The sequence below is a fragment of the Liolophura sinensis genome, chromosome 13, assembly GCF_032854445.1.
Source record: "Liolophura sinensis isolate JHLJ2023 chromosome 13, CUHK_Ljap_v2, whole genome shotgun sequence".
In the NCBI taxonomy this organism is placed as follows: domain Eukaryota; kingdom Metazoa; phylum Mollusca; class Polyplacophora; order Chitonida; family Chitonidae; genus Liolophura; species Liolophura sinensis.
The window spans coordinates 13,424,740-13,445,004 of NC_088307.1; the positions used below are offsets into that span (position 1 = coordinate 13,424,740).

At 37.7% G+C, this 20,265-nt stretch overlaps 1 protein-coding gene across 1 annotated transcript; it reads left to right on the top strand.

The window, feature by feature from the left end:
* Nucleotides 1-515: 515 nt before the first annotated feature.
* Nucleotides 516-18,682, top strand: LOC135480893 (choline transporter-like protein 2). The gene is made up of 20 exons (XM_064760822.1): nt 516-593; nt 1,658-1,731; nt 3,102-3,180; nt 3,987-4,074; nt 5,025-5,135; nt 5,667-5,730; nt 6,293-6,425; nt 6,981-7,064; nt 7,609-7,820; nt 8,153-8,278; nt 9,562-9,661; nt 9,941-10,033; nt 10,773-10,878; nt 11,641-11,693; nt 13,279-13,584; nt 14,083-14,226; nt 15,268-15,338; nt 15,611-15,699; nt 16,444-16,528; nt 17,928-18,682. Exons 1-20 carry the CDS (start codon nt 526-528, stop codon nt 18,038-18,040), a joined length of 2,199 nt encoding a protein of 732 aa, XP_064616892.1. The 5' UTR covers nt 516-525; the 3' UTR covers nt 18,041-18,682.
* The last annotated feature ends 1,583 nt before the right edge of the window (nt 18,683-20,265 follow it).

Genomic DNA, 20,265 nt, shown 5'->3' on the forward strand with positions numbered 1-20,265 from the left:
CATTAAGACCAGTCTGTTATAAGATCATCGACTTGTGTAGTGTTGTACAGGGTGTTAAATTTCCCAATGTAACATAAGGAATCTGCATTGATATAATTATAGTAACAGCCGTATGAAGCAGTATGAAATTCAGCCGACGCTTAGCATAATTGCTCCCTTAAAACTTAAGTGTACATGTACATGTAACACTGTAAATGTAACACTTTACATGAAACATTGTAAAGATCACGAGAAGTGACTGCACTGACAGGAGTTACATGTATCTTACCAATTTTTATTAAGTGTTTAAGTTCCAACTCCATTAAAAGTGTTAAAATCTTTTTAACTCCGTTTCAAGTGTTGGTTTAAAATGTTGATTAATCAACTTCGGAATGAGCTGGAATGTGAACACTTTGGCCAGTGTTAAAATATAAACACTTTATAAAAGTGTAGTCACTCCTTGTGATCTTTACAGTATTAAATGTGACACTTCAGTATTGAGAGTGTGACATCCACATTTATGAGATTTTGTTTTTAAATAAATTCATGACTTTTCTGTTCACAGGTTATCCTACGCCGTATGATCCGACCTTCAAAGGGCCAATTAAGAACAGGTAAACGTGATTTAGTTGCCGTTGAAGTGGACAATTTTATGAAGACGAGCTCAAACATAGTAACTCTCTATGCTGTTGTTTTTTATTGTACCTCTATGCATGCTAGGAAGGTGGTACAGACTTACTTTTTCTGATTCCGTATTGCCCTACCCGCCTACTGGTAAGATTGTGTCATCCTAGTCGCTTACCGGACTACTTTCGGGTGTGACCTTGACCCGCAATTGTAAAATGGAAAAAGCCTAAAGGCGTTGTTTTTCTTTATTTATAACCCAATGATCAGAAAAAAGTGATTGTCAATCCGTATACTTAAATAACAATAAAAATGCAAACTATTTTGTAAGGTCTCGCTCGATGCGATGATCCAGACTCCCAGTACTTAAACTGATACAGGGGCCGATTTCACAAAGGCATTCTGACGTTAAAACGTTGTCACAATGCTTTTTGGTTATGGAAGTCGAAGTTTCTACACATTCGTTTTAAGATAGGTTTGGTAAGTTGGTCAAAATTTTACTAAACAGGGCTTACAAATAAACTTTAAAATCACATTTCAAATTCTCACTTCGAAGTCAAAACTGGCATTGTGAAATCGGCCCCTCAACAACACAGTATCACTCAGGTGATGCATCGAGATACATCGAGAAGGACGTCACCAATGGTATAACGCTGTTGTGTCATCTATGGTCTTTGCTATGCGAAAGTCGTTGGCAGACAGTCACCAAAGGAATTAGCTGTCAACTGATAATTCATTGTCTGTCGAACCATGTTAACAATGAGATTAAGAGTTCAGCCAGTCAGAAAGCCACTCAGCAAATATATCAGTATATCGAATTAGTACAATTTTTTTTTATTTGTTTGGTTGGTGTTTTACCAACCAGGAATATTTCACATCTTACTTCTAGCATGGCGGCCTGCATTATGGTAGAAGGAACCGGGTAGTTCCATGGGGGAAACCCACGACCATCCGCAGGTTATACGGGAAGATCTTCAAGTTAAGTCTTGTGCTGAACGTTAAAATTTCAACTGAAAATGAATAATACCTCATACTTATTTCTATTTTCCCCCAGGTCCTGTACGGATGTCATCTGCTGCATTCTGTTCTTTATTTTCCTAGCGGGAATGGTTGCCTGTTCAGCTTTGGGTGAGATTTTCTACTCATAAAGCTATAAAGACAAAGCCCAGAGGGCGTCAGCTCATTTAACGTTACAAAAAACTGATTTACGAATTTCATTTAACGTTGGCTCCGGGACCAGTATTGCTCAGGAAATGAGTATAATCTCTATTACTCCCCTAATTTATGTTTATCATGTTTCAAATTTTCGTGCACTGGAGACCTGGAGAAAGCAATGCCGAAAACTGTTAGCTTATACATGTAGATTTGCTTACTGTTTATGTTTTTTCTTTTAGATAAGGTTTACTGAATTACGTGCAAAAAGTGCACCTCCATTAATATGTATCAGCATGTCGTGAAGAGCATGTGGTAGTTCAGACATACTCCTTGCTTTTTTGTTCCCATACGAATAATCATCGTATCCTACTAAAAGCTGGATCTACACTGAAACAAACCCCGTCGTTTAACAGTTAAACACGTGATAAACATCACTTTGTAACAGATAATAAACGTGCCTATTGTTAAATTGTAACATGTTTAATACATAAACACTTAAACATGTTTATCCAACAACTGATAATTAGATCACTTCATAAACATTGAAAACTTTAAATCATTCCGTTTAAGCAATAAACCATCCAATTTACTGTATGAACGATTGCATTTATACAATAAATGTAATTATTTATAAAATACTGCATGTGTTTATAAAATAAATCCATGTATTTATGGAACAAAGATGTGTATTTAAAAACTAAACACACCTTGAAGTGTTCTGAGGTCGACTTTATGTGTCGTATTTATATTAATCGGTATCCATGACGGCATATGAGCTTAATTTATTGGTTATTGGTGAAGTGTTTTAGACTTGCATATTGCAGTTTGCACTCATATATAAAGAATGAAAAATACATGATATAAAACGAAACAAAAAACGTTGTGATTTAATAGGCGACAAATATGATCATTATTGTCCTTAGAGTCCACCCTAAAATTCATGTAATGTATGAATTCAGTATTATCCGAGACCAGTGTTTAGGATACCATTTGCTGTATTGTGCGTGTCTGATGGCTATGATCTTCATTCCATCTTTTGTCTCTCCTTTAATTTTTGTCTTATTTATTTATTTATTTATTTGATTGGTGTTTTACGCCGTACTCAAGAATATTTCACTTATACGACGGCAGCCAGCATCATGATGAGAGGAAACCCGGCAGAGCCCGGGGGAAACCCACGACTATCCGCAAGTTGCTGCCAGACCTTCCCACGTACGGCCGGAGAGGAAGCCAACAGGAGTTGGACTCGAACTCACATCGACCGCATTGGTGAGAGACTCCTAGAGTTATTACGCTACGCTAGCGCGCTATCCGACTGAGCAATTTTTGTTTTATATATACAGGGTTTATCCATGGTAACCCAATTCAGCTGATCTATCCGACAGATTCCGAAGGTAACATCTGTGGTACCGGAAGCAAAAAGTAAGTCGCATTCACATACGCATCGTTTGATATAGGTATTCAAGAAATTTGAAATATTTCGTTCGTTGTGAATTAATTTCCGTTATTTCACCTTTAAAGATTATAAAAACAAGAGACTGAAATTACAGGACTGTCTTTGTGACCAGGCCAAACTTTCTGACGTAAAATATTAACCAAGCAACTTCTTAGCCAAAGGCTATTTAGACATAAATAAGATTAAAAAGAAAATTAAAAAGAATAACGGATTAAAAGAAAATAAAACGCTTGGCCTAATGTATGTATGTATCGATGAAGAGTCAGATTTAAAGTTAATAAAAAACGTCACAAGTATCGCAGTTCAAAGTAAGTTAAAATGCCCACGTAAATATATCAGGTCGCCATGCTTTCAGTTTTAACCAATTAATGGCGAGATATTATTACCACCCGAGAAGGGCTTTGTTCCGCTCTGACGTCACTCGTTGCTAGTACACCATTTTACCATACATGTAGAAGTAGTGTTAAGTCAGATGTTTTCCTTCTGATTGCGCGACAATTCTGGTGTACTTCAAAGGCAGTTTAAACCAGAAAATGGTAGTACAATACGTTTGGCGTTATTCCTCCCAAGTCAAACTTCCAGATTAAAACGTGATTTATACAGTTACCAATCACGTAATAAAAATGCTAATATTCTGAAATAGATTTGGTTATATTTTTTGTGGTCTTTTCTTATAAGTTAAGTTAAAATATGGTTAAAACCTTGTTTACATATCTAACACTATTTAAACAAGCACAAAGCGTTGAATACTCACGTCAGTTTTTATTTTCAGGAACCAGCCGAATTTGTTTTTCTTTGACCTGCTTAAATGTTACCAGTCTGGCCCGGGGGTGGCTGTACAAGGATGCCCCACCCCTCAGGTAATGAGCATTTCTGTCAATCTTGGCCATGGAGATAAAAATAAAGCTGTTTTTCGCTTTATATCGCGTTAATGTATTCTCTAAATTCATATAGCTTTTGTTTGTTTTGTAGCAAACTAATATTTCAGTTTACCTCGTATGGACTTGAAATTTTAGAAAACAGTCTCAGTAGCTTTCCGGTAACAACGCTGCATCATGGATGGGCAGGGGCTGTGTCGGAGAATGAAGATGATTTTATCTGTTTAAATCATGCTTTGGACACAGTATACCCTTTACAAAGATAAGCGGACATTTAAAGTGAAAATTTGAAAGCAAAACCCAAAGAAATTTTTTTCGAAATTAAGATAGTGGACAATCCATTCCAACAATGATTCGGTCATATAACACGACGGTTTCGGCTTAAAGTACGTTGCACCTATTGCCGACAAGTTTATAAATTCGTCTCTCTGGAACGCCATGCCGACGACACCAAACATGACACTCCCAATTTCTGGCTCTCTGTAACTAACGTCTGGCCGACCAATACTTGACCTATCCCTAAAGGTTGAGTGCACAGCCATCGGAATATCAACATTGCTGGATTGGCTAAACATACATTTAATACAACTTTAAATATAATGAAAAAAGTACAGCATAGAGAGTAAAACCAGAGCAGCGATGACGGTGTGATAGCCGGCAAATTGTCACACGTAACCGGTGAAATACGGCCTCTTGTCAATTTACCTCAGTCAGGGTTTTATTCTAACTGTTCACGCAAACGCTTAAATAGCAGCAAATTGCACGGCCCCTAGCACCATGGTTTAAGCCGTATTAGATAAAAAAAAATGCAGTAATGTTAACTGCAATGTATTAGAGGTCACTGGTCTAGAATTACACAAAATGTCACATAGCATCCTTCTCGTCACATGTTGTACGTAACTTTTGTGTGGAACTGACTGTCTTTATCTCAGATCTGCGTCAGGGAGTGTCCCAGTTCGTATTACGTCTATGTGGAATCTCTGATCTCCAACAACAAGAGTGAGCTGATCTGCAAAGACAGTGTGGATGTTACAACAACAACGGTCAGTCAATAAAAAAACAATATCTAAAGCCGTAATTCATATTATAACAATAGTTAACACTATACACCAAATATTTTGTCTTGTATGTATGTCGTTGAGGAAAATAGGGAGTGCCCAGAGAAAGCCATGCACAGCGTTTTGCAAACGTTTGTGTTGTATGCATGACGTTGAAGAAAACGGGGAGTGCCCAGAGAAAACCATCCACAGGGTTTTGCTAATCCTAACAAACCTCCTGACTTAAAACCGCAGCGGATGAGACAAACGCTTGATTCATACCAGCGGCTTCATTTTTCTTTCGCTGGTTCCTTCGATTTAAGCATCGTCTTCGCTGTAGTTAAAAAGGTTTTACGATATTTTGAACGCCTGAAAATACATTAGTGATTATAAGGTTGTTCATCAGAGATGATTTCGTATAAAATAACTGTTTTCACGATGTTCCATAGGCAAATAAGAGAAATTCTTGTTCGCTTTAAGAAAACCTGAGATTTCTAAGAGCAGTATTTCTCAAAATGTAATTAATGAATATTGCAGAAGGACATCAACGCGTTGGTGCTTGATGAAGATTGTGCTGCTTACACTGTACCATCAAGCCCAGGTAAAATTCACTTACCCTAATTCCTCAACCATTTCGCAGACGAAAGATTAACTTTGAGTGCAATTTATGCACATTTTTAGTTTGGAGACAAAGTTACATTGGTTGGATTGTCCAGTTTCGGGGCTTCACCAAAAGTATAATTTTATCGTTCAACACGGAATAATGCCTTCAGAACAGGCTTGAATAAACACCATGGGAAAAGATGAATTAAAAAAAAACGAATTAAAAGGTATTCACATGTGTATGTTTGGCAAAAAATCGTTTGTCTCGAGGTTTTTGTCATTTAAAACGCTCCCAACGAAAGATGAAATGCATACATTTCTTCGCAGGCATGTTGAACTTGAGACAGTAATCATGACGACGGTGTGATGGTTGGCAAATGGTCACACGTCACGTGAAATACGGTCTCTTGTCAGTTAACCTCAGTTACGGGTTTTATTTTAACTGTCCATGTAAACGCTTATATGGTAGAATATTATACGGCGTTAAACAACAGTCAAGTATATAAAGATAGGACACATCAATGTTTTGTACAATGTTTGAATGTTTTCAAACATTCCAGTGCTTGGTCGGTGTGTACCGTCAATATTCTCCGACTTGGTGGATCTTGCTGCTACTCTATCCACCAACAACAAGACATTAGAGAACGCCGAGGGCACGCCCATCACAGGAGAACTCCTGCAGACCTCCAGCAAGTAAGAGATCGGGGTTCAATCCCAGGTTATGGTGTTTTGAATTTGTATTCCTTTGATTTCGAGGAATATTTGAGAATGGACGCTACATGGAAATTACGTTTAATATGTTATCCGTCCATAACAGCAAAGAAATTATCACTAACTTGAGCTGCCAAAGAGCGATGAGCACTATGCTATATTTAAATGTTCAGAGCTCTCGCCACGTGCAGATTTTCATCGTATCATGAATCAGCACTTTACACCTACGCTAACGAAATGAGTTTACAGGCAAGTTATTGTGTAGAGAAAATTATGACTGTCATAAAAGCAAGTGTAGTTTCTTATGATTTTGCGGCCCTCCATCAATGTTTCAGGCCTTTTGCGTTTTCCACAGGTTAGCGTAAATATTGCACGTAGACATGACTAGCATTTTTTTTTTCAGATGCGATATTCACTCGTGAAGAATACTTTTTGCAAACACATTTCAAACATTGACTTTGAACATAATTTATTCCTGTGATAATTTTTTATCTGTATACTTTTAAAGTTGTCTAAATTCTGTTTTCCTTCTTTAAGATTCTTGGCGTACTTTATGAGTGCTGCAGAGTTTGGTGAAAGGATTTTTAAAGACATTTTGGATTCCTGGTGGCTTATTCTAGTGTAAGTGTAATTTACTACTCTTGAGTAAACATAAATTCCTCTTGCTGCAGGCATTATTCAGTTAATTAGTTGTTATTTATTTACTTGATTTACGCCGTACTCAAGAATATGTCACTTAGACGACGACGGCCCGGTGGGAGGACACCGCGTTGAGCCCGGTGGGAGGAAACCGGGTTGAGCACGGTGGGAGGAAACCGGGTTGAACCCTGGATATACCCACGACCATCCACAGGCTGCCGGAAGACCACGTACTACCGGACAACTAATTGGTTGGGTTTTGCTTGTACAAATAAGTAATTAGTAAGAAAAAACGCTTAAGTGGCTGAAAGTACTGTTTGCGATTTCCAATTACATTTTTGTTTAAGTATAAGGCTTTTTTGAAGAATTCGAGTGGCGCGAAAAGTCTTTGGTGGGATGAGTTAGGTTCTTCTGAAAGAGAATTCTACCGCGGATGGCATGTTCTTGAATATGGCGCAATACATGGGTCTATATAATAATATGTTTAAGGCGTTCTTAACATGTTTTTTTTTCCTTCAAAATACAGATTCCTGACCTTGACGATGTTTTTGTCCTTCATCTGGATCGTTTTGCTGAGATGGATCGCCGGTATCATTGTCTGGGTCTCCATTTTCGCTGTCCTCGGGGGTCTTGGATTCTGTGAGACATTGTTCTTTCATTCTCTTCTGATCAGAAATGCGTTTACTCACATTTCATATATGTGTCTTATATTTACAACACTTGCAATGGAAACTGAACGCATACAGGTGAACAATTAATTGGACGTGGAAATGAAAACTTCTGGTTTAATTGTTCCCGTTGCTCCTGTCTTAGTACCCACAGATATTCTTAATTTACCTAAAACAAAAATGCAACAGCCAATATCATACATTTATTTGTATTTTGTTCTGTCACATGTCTTTCCAGATTACGCTTCTGGACATAATATACGTTAGCGAATTCTTGTTACATCAAAATCGATTTGTTTTTATAACCAATCCATGTACATGGTACGTCCAAATGTTTTGTCTTTCCACTATTACACATGGAACATGTGCAGATAATCCTGGTTTGTGTTCTGCTTTTGTTAGGTGTTTATTACACAGTCACGCAATATTTGACGTTACGTGATCACCCAGAATACAGCGGACTTCCGGTTGTGTTCACTATCAACTTGGCGTACTATATAAACTTAAAGGAAACATGGCTGGGGTTGGGTGAGTAGTCATCAAAGACTGATTGATTGACCCACTGGTTCATTGTATGGTTGATCTATTGATTTATGTACAGTTATCACATTTTATTTTGCTTGAACAAATCGCAATGTATATCAGACTGCCTCAGAATTGTTAGTTCTCAGGTTTAAAGAGAAGAAAACATAAAAATGATTCCAAAATCAGATAAGAGGGTATTTAAAAATATTTTTGTATCGTGGGTATTTGGACCACCTTTTTGGAAATCTTTTTGGAAAGATTCTTCTTTCTGGTCAGTTACATTCAAAAGGTATCCTTTCTTTGTCAACTAGCTTCAACAGCTACTCTCTATGAACAGGTACCTTCAAAATATTTTTGTATCGTTTGTATTTGGACCACTTTTTGGTATTGATCGTCGTTGCATAATGATGTCCTACATAAGGATGATATGCATGTCGAATAAATTTATTAGAATGTAAATTTGTTGTTTACATGCAAACATATACATTTAATCTGAATTATGATAATATTTATGGATATATTAAAAACATAAATATGATCAAAATAAAGGCTGAACACATTTGATATCTGAAAATACCAACTAGTGCTAATATAGTTATCAACCATGTGTTACATCCTCATTTTCAACAATATTATACAAAGACTATATATACCAAAGGTGGTCCCAAGTACACATCACACACAAATTATTTTCAAGCGTCTTTTTCTCTTTAAAGAAAAATTGGAAAAAAATATTGAAGACCACTCTTACCACTAACTTTCCTCACTTTTCCATCTCAACTATTTGCAGTTTTTGTGTTTTTTCTCCACCTTTAAAGAAATAGAAAAATAATGAATTCTTATGTTAGAAGCTGTGGGTTTACAGTATACTATTATAGGCTAGGCTAGCCCAAACTGTTCGTTTGGAATTTATTTTGTATTTTGTTGTGTTTTCTTTTTGCTTTCAAAAATAAACGCTTGAATTTCGTTGTCAAAAGTTTAACTTTCACACAGCCAACGCGTACCTTGCCTGAAGTTCGAGCAAGAAACATGGCGGACGTTAGTTTTGACATCTTTTAAACTCCGGTGGATTCAGTGTAAGAAGTTTGTCAAATTTCCTGCTGGGTGACTTACGACCACGAGACGGGAAGTTAGAAAGTCTTACAGGTATCTCGTTCGGTGCGTTGGTTTCCTCCACTCATAAATCGAACAGCCGTCATGTCGGCAAAGGTGAAATGCAAGTTAAGTTACATGTAATGTCTGCTACTTTCATCATTCAGTGTATAAAACCTAATTTCTTTCACCAGCCATTATCTCGTCAATCGTCCTCGTCATTCTCGTACTGATGCTTGTCTTTCTGTGTGGAAGGATTAGAATGGCGGTGGAGCTCATCAAAGAAGGGAGCAGGTACAGAAACGGAAACGGACTACAGCTGGAATAAATGTTTGATTTTCTTCACGTTGCTCTGTTCAGTTGCAAAGTGTAGTGTGTGTTCAAAAATCATGCTTCAGTTTCAAAAAATTGTGGGAACCTCATTCAATTTGAACTAATCAGTTTGATGTACGATAACATTTACAATAAAATCGTATTCCATGTAAGACTATATTTTGGGGGGATACATATTAGTTTTCTTGCCAGTTCGGAGTATGGTCTGTTTATTTTTACTCTTATCCCTTCTCTTTACAGAGCCATCGGTAAAATGATGTCCACGCTCTTCTTTCCACTATTTCCATTCATTCTTCAACTGGCAGTTATTGCTTACTGGGTCGTATCAGCTGTGTATCCTTTATTATAACCGTGCGTGAAACACCAATCAAATAAAAAAGTTAAATAAACAAATGAATTTATTATTACCGCATTATTTTCCAATTCGTTACAACAGTGAAAAAGTCTTGATTTTCATGTACCTGAAGAGACGGCTTCTGACCAGAGGCCGATTCCACAAAATCACTTCTCACTTAAGTTAAAATTTGAAATTCCATGTAGAAGTTTATTTTTTCGGCTTTGGAAATTAAGATTTTACTAACCTCATCAATATTATCTTAAAACAAATGTGTCAAAATTTTAGCTTTCATTTCCACAAAGGAAACGTTGTGAGGAAGTTTCCAGTTTCAGTTCATGGTCTGATTAATCTGGTTTCCAACATCAGTTGCCATCAGCAATTCTTCTTTCTGATCAGATGCCTTCAACAATTCTTTTTTCCGATCAGTTACCTTGAACAAATCCTCTTTCCGATCAGTTACCTTCAACCATTCTTCTTTCTGATCAGTTACCTTCAACAGCTATTCTTTCTTTATCATCTACGTTCAACAGTTAGTCTCTTTGAACATTTTTTCTTTTTGATCAGTTGATACTTTCAATCGTTCTTCTTTATCATCAGTTACCGTCAGAAATTCTTCTTTCTGATTAGTTGCCTTGAGCAATTTTTCTCCCTCACCACGCATATTCAAGATTTCGTCTTTCTCATCAACTATATTTCGACAAGAGGTTTCTTTCTGTACACCTTTACTCTACCCAGATACATTGCCTCGATGGGATCCCCACAATCTTATACCAATGGTACAAATACGACGGATGACGGAGGCCTCACTTATTATATCAAGAGGATCCCTTGTGAAGATACCGTAAGTACTTCAGGGAGCAATGGTCTAAACCTGTGTTTAAAGTTAAACTAGGCTTCAATATTTATATAACTCTTATCGTTACACTCAAAAAATTATTCTGTTAATTTTCACAGAAAGTCTGTTGCATAAGTGGTGCTGGAATGTATTCTGTTATTATAACATAATACCGTGTCATATTCAACATAATATTCTGTTAGTCTAAGAGAATCTCCATGCTGAATGAATAGAATATGTGTGTTATATTCAACAGAATAATTTGCTGCTTTAGCAGAATATACATTCCAGCAACACTCAAACAGACTTTCTGTTGAAATTTACAGATGTTTTTAAGCGTACACATACTCTACGACATTTTAAGCTAATGACGACGTTAAAAAAAACTAATAAAGAAAGAAAAGTAACAAAGAAGGTATTCGACAAATCTCGTTATTGCTCAAACTATCAGGCAAGATATGTCAATAACGCAATGGTTTTAAATCTTATATATATATACTAGGGAATATTATACCAGGGCAAAAAATGTACATTATAGCAAAGCCTACAGAAATTCTTTGCATGTGTGTGTATAGTGTAATTTCTGTCACCTTTAAGATGAAAAGAAAACTACTTTGATCATAATCTTAAAACACACACGCACGCACTCACGCAGACGGAGTATTACGTAATACTGTCGCTACGATTTGGCTGAAAAATTGTCGATGTTGCGTTGTAATTCATTCATTATTCGTACTACTTAATTTATTTGTGTTTTTGATTTGACAGGGAAATGCTCATGTATCCGACATCTGCAGCTTCGTGAAATATGGCGGAGACAAGTAAGTATTAGGGGGAGGAGTGCGTAGGTATGGGGGGAGGGAGGGAGTGGGCATGGGAGGGAGGGAGGACGTGGTTACGGGGGAGAACGTGGGTGGGGGAGGGAGGGCGTGGGTATGGGAGGTAGGGCATGGGTGTTGGAAGGAGGACGTGGGTGGGGAAGGAGGACGAGGGTATGGGATGGAGGACGTGGGTGGGGAAGGAGGATGTGGGTATGGGAGGGAGGATGTGGTTGGTGGCTGGTGGACGTGGTGGAGAATTCTTTTTCACATGTCTGCCCCACTAAGGAGGGGTGAGCTACACTGAGGATTGTTTTTACATGTGTTATGTGATTCAGCTAATCTGAGCAAAATATAATAACTTGGCCAGCAGGAGTCAGTTTTACAAAACAGTCGCAAATTGCATCAACTTTCACGACAGTATATAATGTAGTCATATCTGAATATGGGTTGCCATGTAAACACGTTCGGCGTAACGTTGCGACAGCTTTAAAAACCTTCGTAAAACAGGTTCCAGGAATGTCACACAAGCGCGGACTGAATGAAAAACACAAACTTTTCGATTTTTGTTGTTTTATCACATGGTTTAATCTTCCTCTCTCCGGCCGTACGTGGGGAGGTCTGCCAGCAGCCTGTGGGTGGTCGTAGGAATCCCCTGGGTTCTGCCCGGTTTCCGCCCACCTTAATGCTGGCCGCCGTCGTATAAGTGAAATAATGTTGAGTACGGCGTAAAACACCAACCAAATAAATAAATAACATGCTGTATATATTTTTATTGTGTGGGGGAGGGGCCAAGTATTATTTAGTCTCTTATATTTTCGTACTTTATTTTAAATTTGATTTCCACGTATGGCGCAGATATTTTGATAATTATATTCCATAGCCTCTTGCGTGTTGACGTTGTCATGATGATATTCACAGGAGACCGTTTCGGTGGCCTAGTGGTTAGAGCGTCCGCCTCGAAGGAAAACCCCGAGTCGGGTCATTACCAAAGACTTTATAATGGTACTTGCTGCTACCTCGCTTGGTGCTCAGCAGTGAGAGGTTAGAGCAAGGAAACCTGGCTCTTTTGGCCAGATGTCACTATAATGTGATAGAATTGCGGTGTCAAGTCTCGTGTCTTCGGTGTGGTACTTCAGTGGCTGACTCGACGTGGCAGAAAACACAGTATATGTACACATGCCTGATGACTGCTCGTCATTATAAAACTGAAAAATAGTTAAGTACGACATTAAACCCCAATCATGCATACATGCGTTCATATGATGGGGAGAGACATGCAGTGTTTTGATAACACACATAGAATAGGAAACGATTTGGGCCTGCTAAAACACTTAGGCCTATATAGAGTGATGAAAAATGCATGCCGCCATGATTGTATCCACAAAATTGAGAAATACGCTCTTGTGATTACAACCATTGAATGAGAAAAATTTTTATATCATGGTAAAATGTAAAAACAAAAATGCTATGATGACACTTACAGAATGGTGTCATTATAATACTCACATAATCGAAAATGCAGCAATAAATGACGCTGATGAAAACCTCTAAAATTCGGTAATATTTGTTGGTGTTGTTTGTACAGGTACACGGTTTACCTGGAGATCTACATGCTGTTCATGTTCTTCTGGTGCCTGAATTTCGTCATCGCGCTTGGTCAGATGACATTGGCTGGAGCCTTCGCCTCCTATTACTGGGCCTGGGAAAAACCCCGAGACATCCCAACATTCCCTCTCATGTCGGCACTGTGGCGGTGTTTCCGGTTTCACTTTGGTTCCCTGGCGTTTGGATCCCTGTTGGTGGCCATTGTTCAACTGGTCCGAGTATTCTTGGAGTATTTAGACTCAAAGCTGAAAGGAAGTGAAAACGGAGCTGCCAAATTTGTTGCCAAGTACTTTACCATCTTCCTTTTTCCTTTTTTTTTTCATCTTAATGCTATCTCTGAGATATCTCTGGTTCGAACGCGGAATGATCTCACTCATATTTTAGCACAACAACCTGTCCTAAATGCGGAAAGTGTGATCCGAAATAATGATAAACCGCTTTCTTCACAACATCCATCAATATAGTGTATTTATTTATTTAATTGGTGTTTTACGCCGTACTCAAGAATTTTTCACTTATACCCCGGTGGCCAGCACTATGATGGGAGGATCCAACAATATAGGGTTGGAACTATGTTACAGTATGGTTGACTTAGAAGTAACCATGACAGGTACCAAAGTGTTGACAGTGTTGCAACAGTAAAACAAAAAATAGAAATGCACATTTTGATTCCAGCTTTATTTTACCATAACATTTATCATTAATTATTTATCTATATCCTTTCATTTCTTCCGTCATCTTTACTTACACGAAGTCTAACGACGGATGTTTCTTTCGGCTTCAGGTGTTTAAAATGCTGTTTCTGGTGCCTGGAGAAACTGATCAAATTCATCAACAAAAATGCCTACATTCTCATAGCAGTATATGGAAAGAATTTCTGCACATCTGCAAAGAACGCATTTTTGCTGATTATGAGAAATATAGTGCGGTAAGTTTGAATCAGCTATATTATGTAACTAATGATATGAAAGTGCCATACTTTTGTAACAGGTTTATAGGATCGACCTGAAATGATGATGCAGGTTGCTTGTAACTGCTGTTGTGTGCCCGTTCAACGGTGTGAATTTCATGTAAGGCGAAACCAAACCTTAGATTGAGATTTGCATGTAGTCAGATAGACTCATGTTCAAGTGTCTAGCCTATGATTTCTGAACAAAAATTCCCTCTTTTCTATGGAAGCCGGATAAGGACATCTCGTCCCGCGCCTCGAGGATCGAGACCCGTGGGGCGCGATATGAGGAAACGAGAACTGCGGTACGTTTGTCCTTATCCGGTTTCCATAGAGAAGCGGGAATTTTGATGTTACCTATTTGTTCATCCATCTCAAGAACATCCATCATGTCAATCAACTACAATGTTATTATTAAACCTATGTATGGAGTTACTTAATGTTACATCGCTCGTGCATACGTTTGTCGAGTCATTGATTTTGTCATTCGATTATGAGGGACTTCCGTGGCGGAGAGGTTAACGGGCCAGCGCCGCGCAGTAACTCTGGAGCCTCTTATCATTACGGTTGCTGTGAGTTCGTTTCCTGCTCATGCTTTCTTGCTCTCTGTCCGTACGTGGGAATGTTTTCCAGCATCCTCGCGATGGTCATGGGTTTCATCAGGCCTTGAGTATAATTATATTTGTCAAGCGTTATATGACAGATCTGAACAGATGTTGCACCAGCAATTGTCTCATTAATATAAGCTTGTTAATTTTGAAGACTATTGTATGTACTGACCTCAGTTTTAGGAAGCGTTGACGTTGTGATTAGTGGTTTGGTCCAATTTTCAAATATAGTACGCTTTTATCACGGCAACTATGGCGTTCGTGAAGAAACCCCAAGAAAGCCAGCGCAGTTTTCAAAAACTTGATAGACTGCCTGACTTCAAACTGTCGAATTTAACCACAGTATTCCCTAATCATACAGCCTTACAGTAAACAGAGTTAAAGTGTTTATCTCTCGTGTTTTGTTTTTCAGCACGGTTGTCTTGGACAGAGTTGCAGATTTTGTTCTGTTCCTTAGCAAAATATTTGTTACAGCGGCCGCTTGTGAGTAACATTTGTACTACAGGGAGTTTACAAAAAAGGCGAATTCAGTAAATAAATAAAGAATGAAATAAAGCTACAATATTTGACAGTTAATTAAGAAAGGCTTCATTCTAATTGCGTGTCCAAGTAATTTAGGAACTTTCAGACGCCTGAATATATGCCTTGTAAGATGAAACTGGACGTTGTCGGGGGGGGGGGGGGGTATTATCAGAGTGTTATATTACATGTTTTTCTCAGCAGTTATTGTTTATTATTTTCTCTTTACCTTCCAGTTGTCGGCGCATTTTTCTGGTTCCAAGGTCGCGTGCCGTTTTTCCGGGAATACGTCCCCAATCTGAATTACTACTGGACGCCCATTGTTGTAAGAGACCAATGAAAAAGCAGTGAAAAAGTTTTTATCATTTTGACTCTGTCTAAGTAATATGCAGCTCCGTTATTTTTGATTTTCTGCAGACAGAATCATGACGTCATTCCAGGACACTATGCTATACTTGGCGAGAAAATGCAAATTACCCTAGCTCTTAAAATTTGAATAATACACATGTCTATGAATTTAAATTTATGATGTTAAATCCAGCATTTTGATTAAATATTTAATACTGAACGGAATGTTAAGAAAATGTTGCATTCTAACTATATTTTAATGGTAAATCATTACTGTTAGGTTTTTGGTTCCCCATCTTCCGCATGATGCGTGCCAAAACAAAAAGTTTGTAATATAACAGTATGGTAAAACTTGTATGTTACAAACTGTTAACCACATTTTAATATTAGCGTTTTAAGAATGTGCATCTCTGCAACTATAAGCTTACTTTATGTCCTATCTTGGTTTCATTGAAACACGTTCAACACAACGTCTCAATCTGTAGGATAGAAATATGGTTATTGTTGTATGTAGCACCCCCTCCATGGAGACGTGAAACATTGCCCCTATGAACTCAACAAGGCTGTCGTATGACCGAAAAATGCTACTAACATTTCTTTAAATAACGGTTAATAATTACAATCAGTCTTGATGTCTCAAAAGCGGTTAGTCACTATTTCCCATCAGTTCGTTAATTAATTATTCGTTGGAAACTCATTGAGCGATTGTGTGTTCTTGCAGTTGGTCGGGATCGGTGCCTTTATGATTGCCACGTGCTTCTTCAGTGTCTACGACATGGCAGTGGACACCCTTTTCCTCTGTTTTCGTAAGATATAGGGTTTTTCTTGTAATTCAGACTCTTCAGTTCAGTTTTATTCAACACATGTTAATCAAGGTTTTGTATATTTGACTTAAGCTCTAAGTACAGAATTAAGTTGTGTATAGGTGTTGTACTTAGGATTTAAGTTCAGTATTCATCCAGTATTTTGTTTGGTTTTGTGTTTACAGGATATATAAACAATCCGGTATTCAACACAATAAGTCTTGTATTGAAGATCTACACAAAATCCAGATTTTAACACAACTGTCTAACGGTTTATGACTTGAGCAAAATCCAGCGTTCATCACATCTGTCCAAAATTTGTATTTAAGACTTAGGTAATATTCAGTTTTCTATATACAGATATCAGGGGATTTGTAATTGACTTAAAGGCCAAGAAATCACAAGAATGAAGTATAAGTCAGCTGAAAGACCATTAAAAACTGTATTTATTTATTTAGCTGGATTTATTTTTTCATTCCAGTAAACAGGTTGTAAAACATCAAACTCTACAGTGGTTTGTAGTGAACCAGATGGTATCAATGACGCTACATCCATATTTTTTGTTGAAATAGCTTGTTTCAATGTCCATTCGCCGAGTGTATTCCTAAATTTATATGTATATGTATGTTTATGAACTGTAGCTGCAGGCTACGTGTGCTAAGCGACAAAAGCCTGGTGTAACGTTGCTGGTCACAATATTGCCAGAAAAGGCAAACTTTCAAATGCAGTTTACAAGGTTGGACAAATAGAGGAACAAATCAAACCATTTTCATGGACAGTGTTTAATGGTCTTTAATCTCACTTTAGTTCTTTCTTGCCTTAAAGGGAAATCCATCATTCAACACCGATTTCCACAATTTTTTAATTTCTTCAGTCCAAACATAAGAGAAACAGGTCAAATCAAAATTCAGTCGATTTACAATTATGTTTTAGCCCAAGCCAGTTAAGCGAAAACAGTTTGCTCCTAATTTGCGTTTGTTGTTCATTTTTTAACAACAACTTTGAACAGGTGGTGCTTTCCAATAGCACTTTGATACAGAAATTAATTTTCTTCTCATAGAAAAGGGCGAATGAACAGGATTTTACGTCCGAGAGCGCTTTACCCCGCTTTTTTCTTCGAACACATGAACATATTCCAGCAACCTGTGGATGCTCGTGGGTTTCCCCGGGCTATGTCCGGTTTCCTTTCTCCATGATGCTGGCCGCCGTCTTAAAGTGAAATATTCTTGAGTGTGGCGTAACACATCAATCAAATAAATAAATAAATATATGCTCGAAGAAGAAGAAACACAACAAAAATCAAAGAGCTATAAAGTGATTGAAAAAAAAAAACACCAGTAATCAAAGAGTCATGCATTGGTGAAATTATTAACAAACCTACAATTATGTTTTGCTTTCACAGTGGAAGACTTAGAGAGGCACGATGGGTCAGAAGAGAAGCCTTACTACATGAGCAAAGGTTTGATGAATTTGTTAGGGAAGGAAAACAGTGGCCGAGCAGCTGCCGAGAGATGATTAAACGATAATCAATCAATCAATCAGTAATCAAGTGGGTTACACCTACAAGGAAATCTACCAGTCAGTGAATGCTAACACCGATGAGAAAAGGGGCTGATATTTTGCATGATAAAATACCACAACAAAGAGAGTAAAATCCGAGCCGCCAGGACAGTTTGATTTTTGTAAAATGGTCACACGTATACACAGCAAATATCAACGACACATGACATGTATTTATAAAAACACACGCATTACTGTGCAAACGTCTTGCTGTTTTAATGTGAACGCAGATGTCTTAGCCATAAACATGTTACGTGTTTCTTAATTGTTAAGCCGCAGGAAAGATTGTTGAGAACCTATTGATTGAACGGTCATATCAACTAGGGGCAATTGGGAAAAAGCGTAACTTCATGTAAAAGCCACATCAAAGAGGCTACAGGGTGAAGAAACACACTGTCATATCCAAACAAGTCCAATGCCCCATTAAAAACACATGCATGTCACTTAAAGAACTACAAATCCAGGTGATAGAAGATATGTATAATCAACGCATGTATTATACTTGTTGAATAGTCATAAAAGTCAGAAGAGATTTTACTCATTGAAGAAACGCAACAATAACCAAAGAGGTGTTTCGTTAAACAGCCACACAAATAATCAGTAAAGGTGTTACCCATTGAAGAAACACACCAATAACCTAAGAGCTGTATATACTTCTATGAAAATTACTCAGTGAAAAAACAAACCGATGACCAAAGGGTAATATACTTCATTGAAGAAAAAAGCAAATAACCAAAGAGTTATTTTACTGAAAGCCACACATTTCAGAAAAGCTTTATTGAAGAAAATGAAAACTTGAATTCTCAACCAAAGAGCCATTCAGCATCCGCATAAGTAAATAGCAGTTCAGTGAAGAAATTATCAAGTATCAATTTGTTGGCTAGCACTCTTGTGCAGCGTAGTGACCTCGAAGCCTCTCACTAATGCGGTCACTGTGGGTTCAAGTCCGGCTCATGCTGGCTTCCTCTCAGGCTGTACGTGGGAAGGTTTTCCTGCCACCTGCCGATGGTTGTGGATTTCCCTCGGGCTCTGCCCGGTTTTCTCCCACCATAATGCTGGCGACCGTCGTGTAAGTGAAATATTCTTAAGTACGGGGTAAAACACCAATCAAATAAATAAACACATAATCAAGTATCAGTTAATAAATGAAAACTCTCGACAGCTATTATACCTGTTATATAATTAGCGTAGAAAAATACCTTTGATCTCAAATTTGCATTTGATGTTTTTGTCGATTTCTGTATAGGCCTATGTCGTTTTGACACATTCAGGCGAATAGGTTGTCGCTAGAGGCAAAAGTACTCCTCATTCATGTTACACGTTTGGCAGTACTTGTGAAACTGCAACGATAAATCGCAGTTTAGTGCAATTCAGAATGTATATTGTATATCTATACAGACGTACCAAACACAGAAACTTTATATTCCGATATATACATGTCTTGTATTATGCAAAACATTACAGCTGTCTGACCTGGCATGCTTTACGCTGCTATGTACCATCGATGTCGTTTTTGCTCTGAGTATTTCCTTCATCTAAGAAAGCTTACTGTGATGGTCGTCATGCTGAATATGTTTGTTTTGTTTTTATATACACAGCACGTGTATATAAGCAAATAAACGTATTTCCCCGTATTTGTCACTGTGCGATATGGCAATAAACCACTGCTGATATTGTATAAAGAAATCTGATACACACTTTGTGATATATACTGCTGTTGATTATTAAATATATCCCCTCGTGCGTGGGGGATATTCATGATGCAAAGAATCGATGGGTTATCTTTGTGATATTTGTCATAACAGCATTTTGCTGAAACTCCGTCGATATACTCTGGATATACCGGTAAATATGCTAAAAGCATGCTAAACACACACTCCTGTAGGGAAGAGTATATTGTTGAATATACTGTTTAAATGCCTATTTATATTACTTTTAAGTTTATGCATATGAACCTTTGAGAATTGTAACAAGGACGCAAAGCGATGCCTTTGATTGCACTCATTTTAGGTTTATACGCAGTTATATATTAAAAACTAAAAAAGTCAGAACATGTTTTATGAAAAGGCTTTTATTTTAACGCATGTCGATATATGTATTTTACCGTGTCTTGTGTAATGACGGCACATCTGCTGAAACAATGTTTCCAGTTGTGTCCATCTTGTATACCATCATAATTT

Excerpts from the sequence above, each read along its gene's own strand:
- LOC135480893 (XM_064760822.1), top strand. The coding sequence starts at position 526 with ATGACTTTTCTGTTCACAGGTTATCCTACGCCGTATGATCCGACCTTC. Across the intron at positions 4,075-5,024 it reads AAGGATGCCCCACCCCTCAG|ATCTGCGTCAGGGAGTGTCC; the intron begins GTAATGAGCATT and ends TCTTTATCTCAG. Across the intron at positions 7,821-8,152 it reads ACTTGCAATGGAAACTGAAC|GTGTTTATTACACAGTCACG; the intron begins GCATACAGGTGA and ends TGCTTTTGTTAG.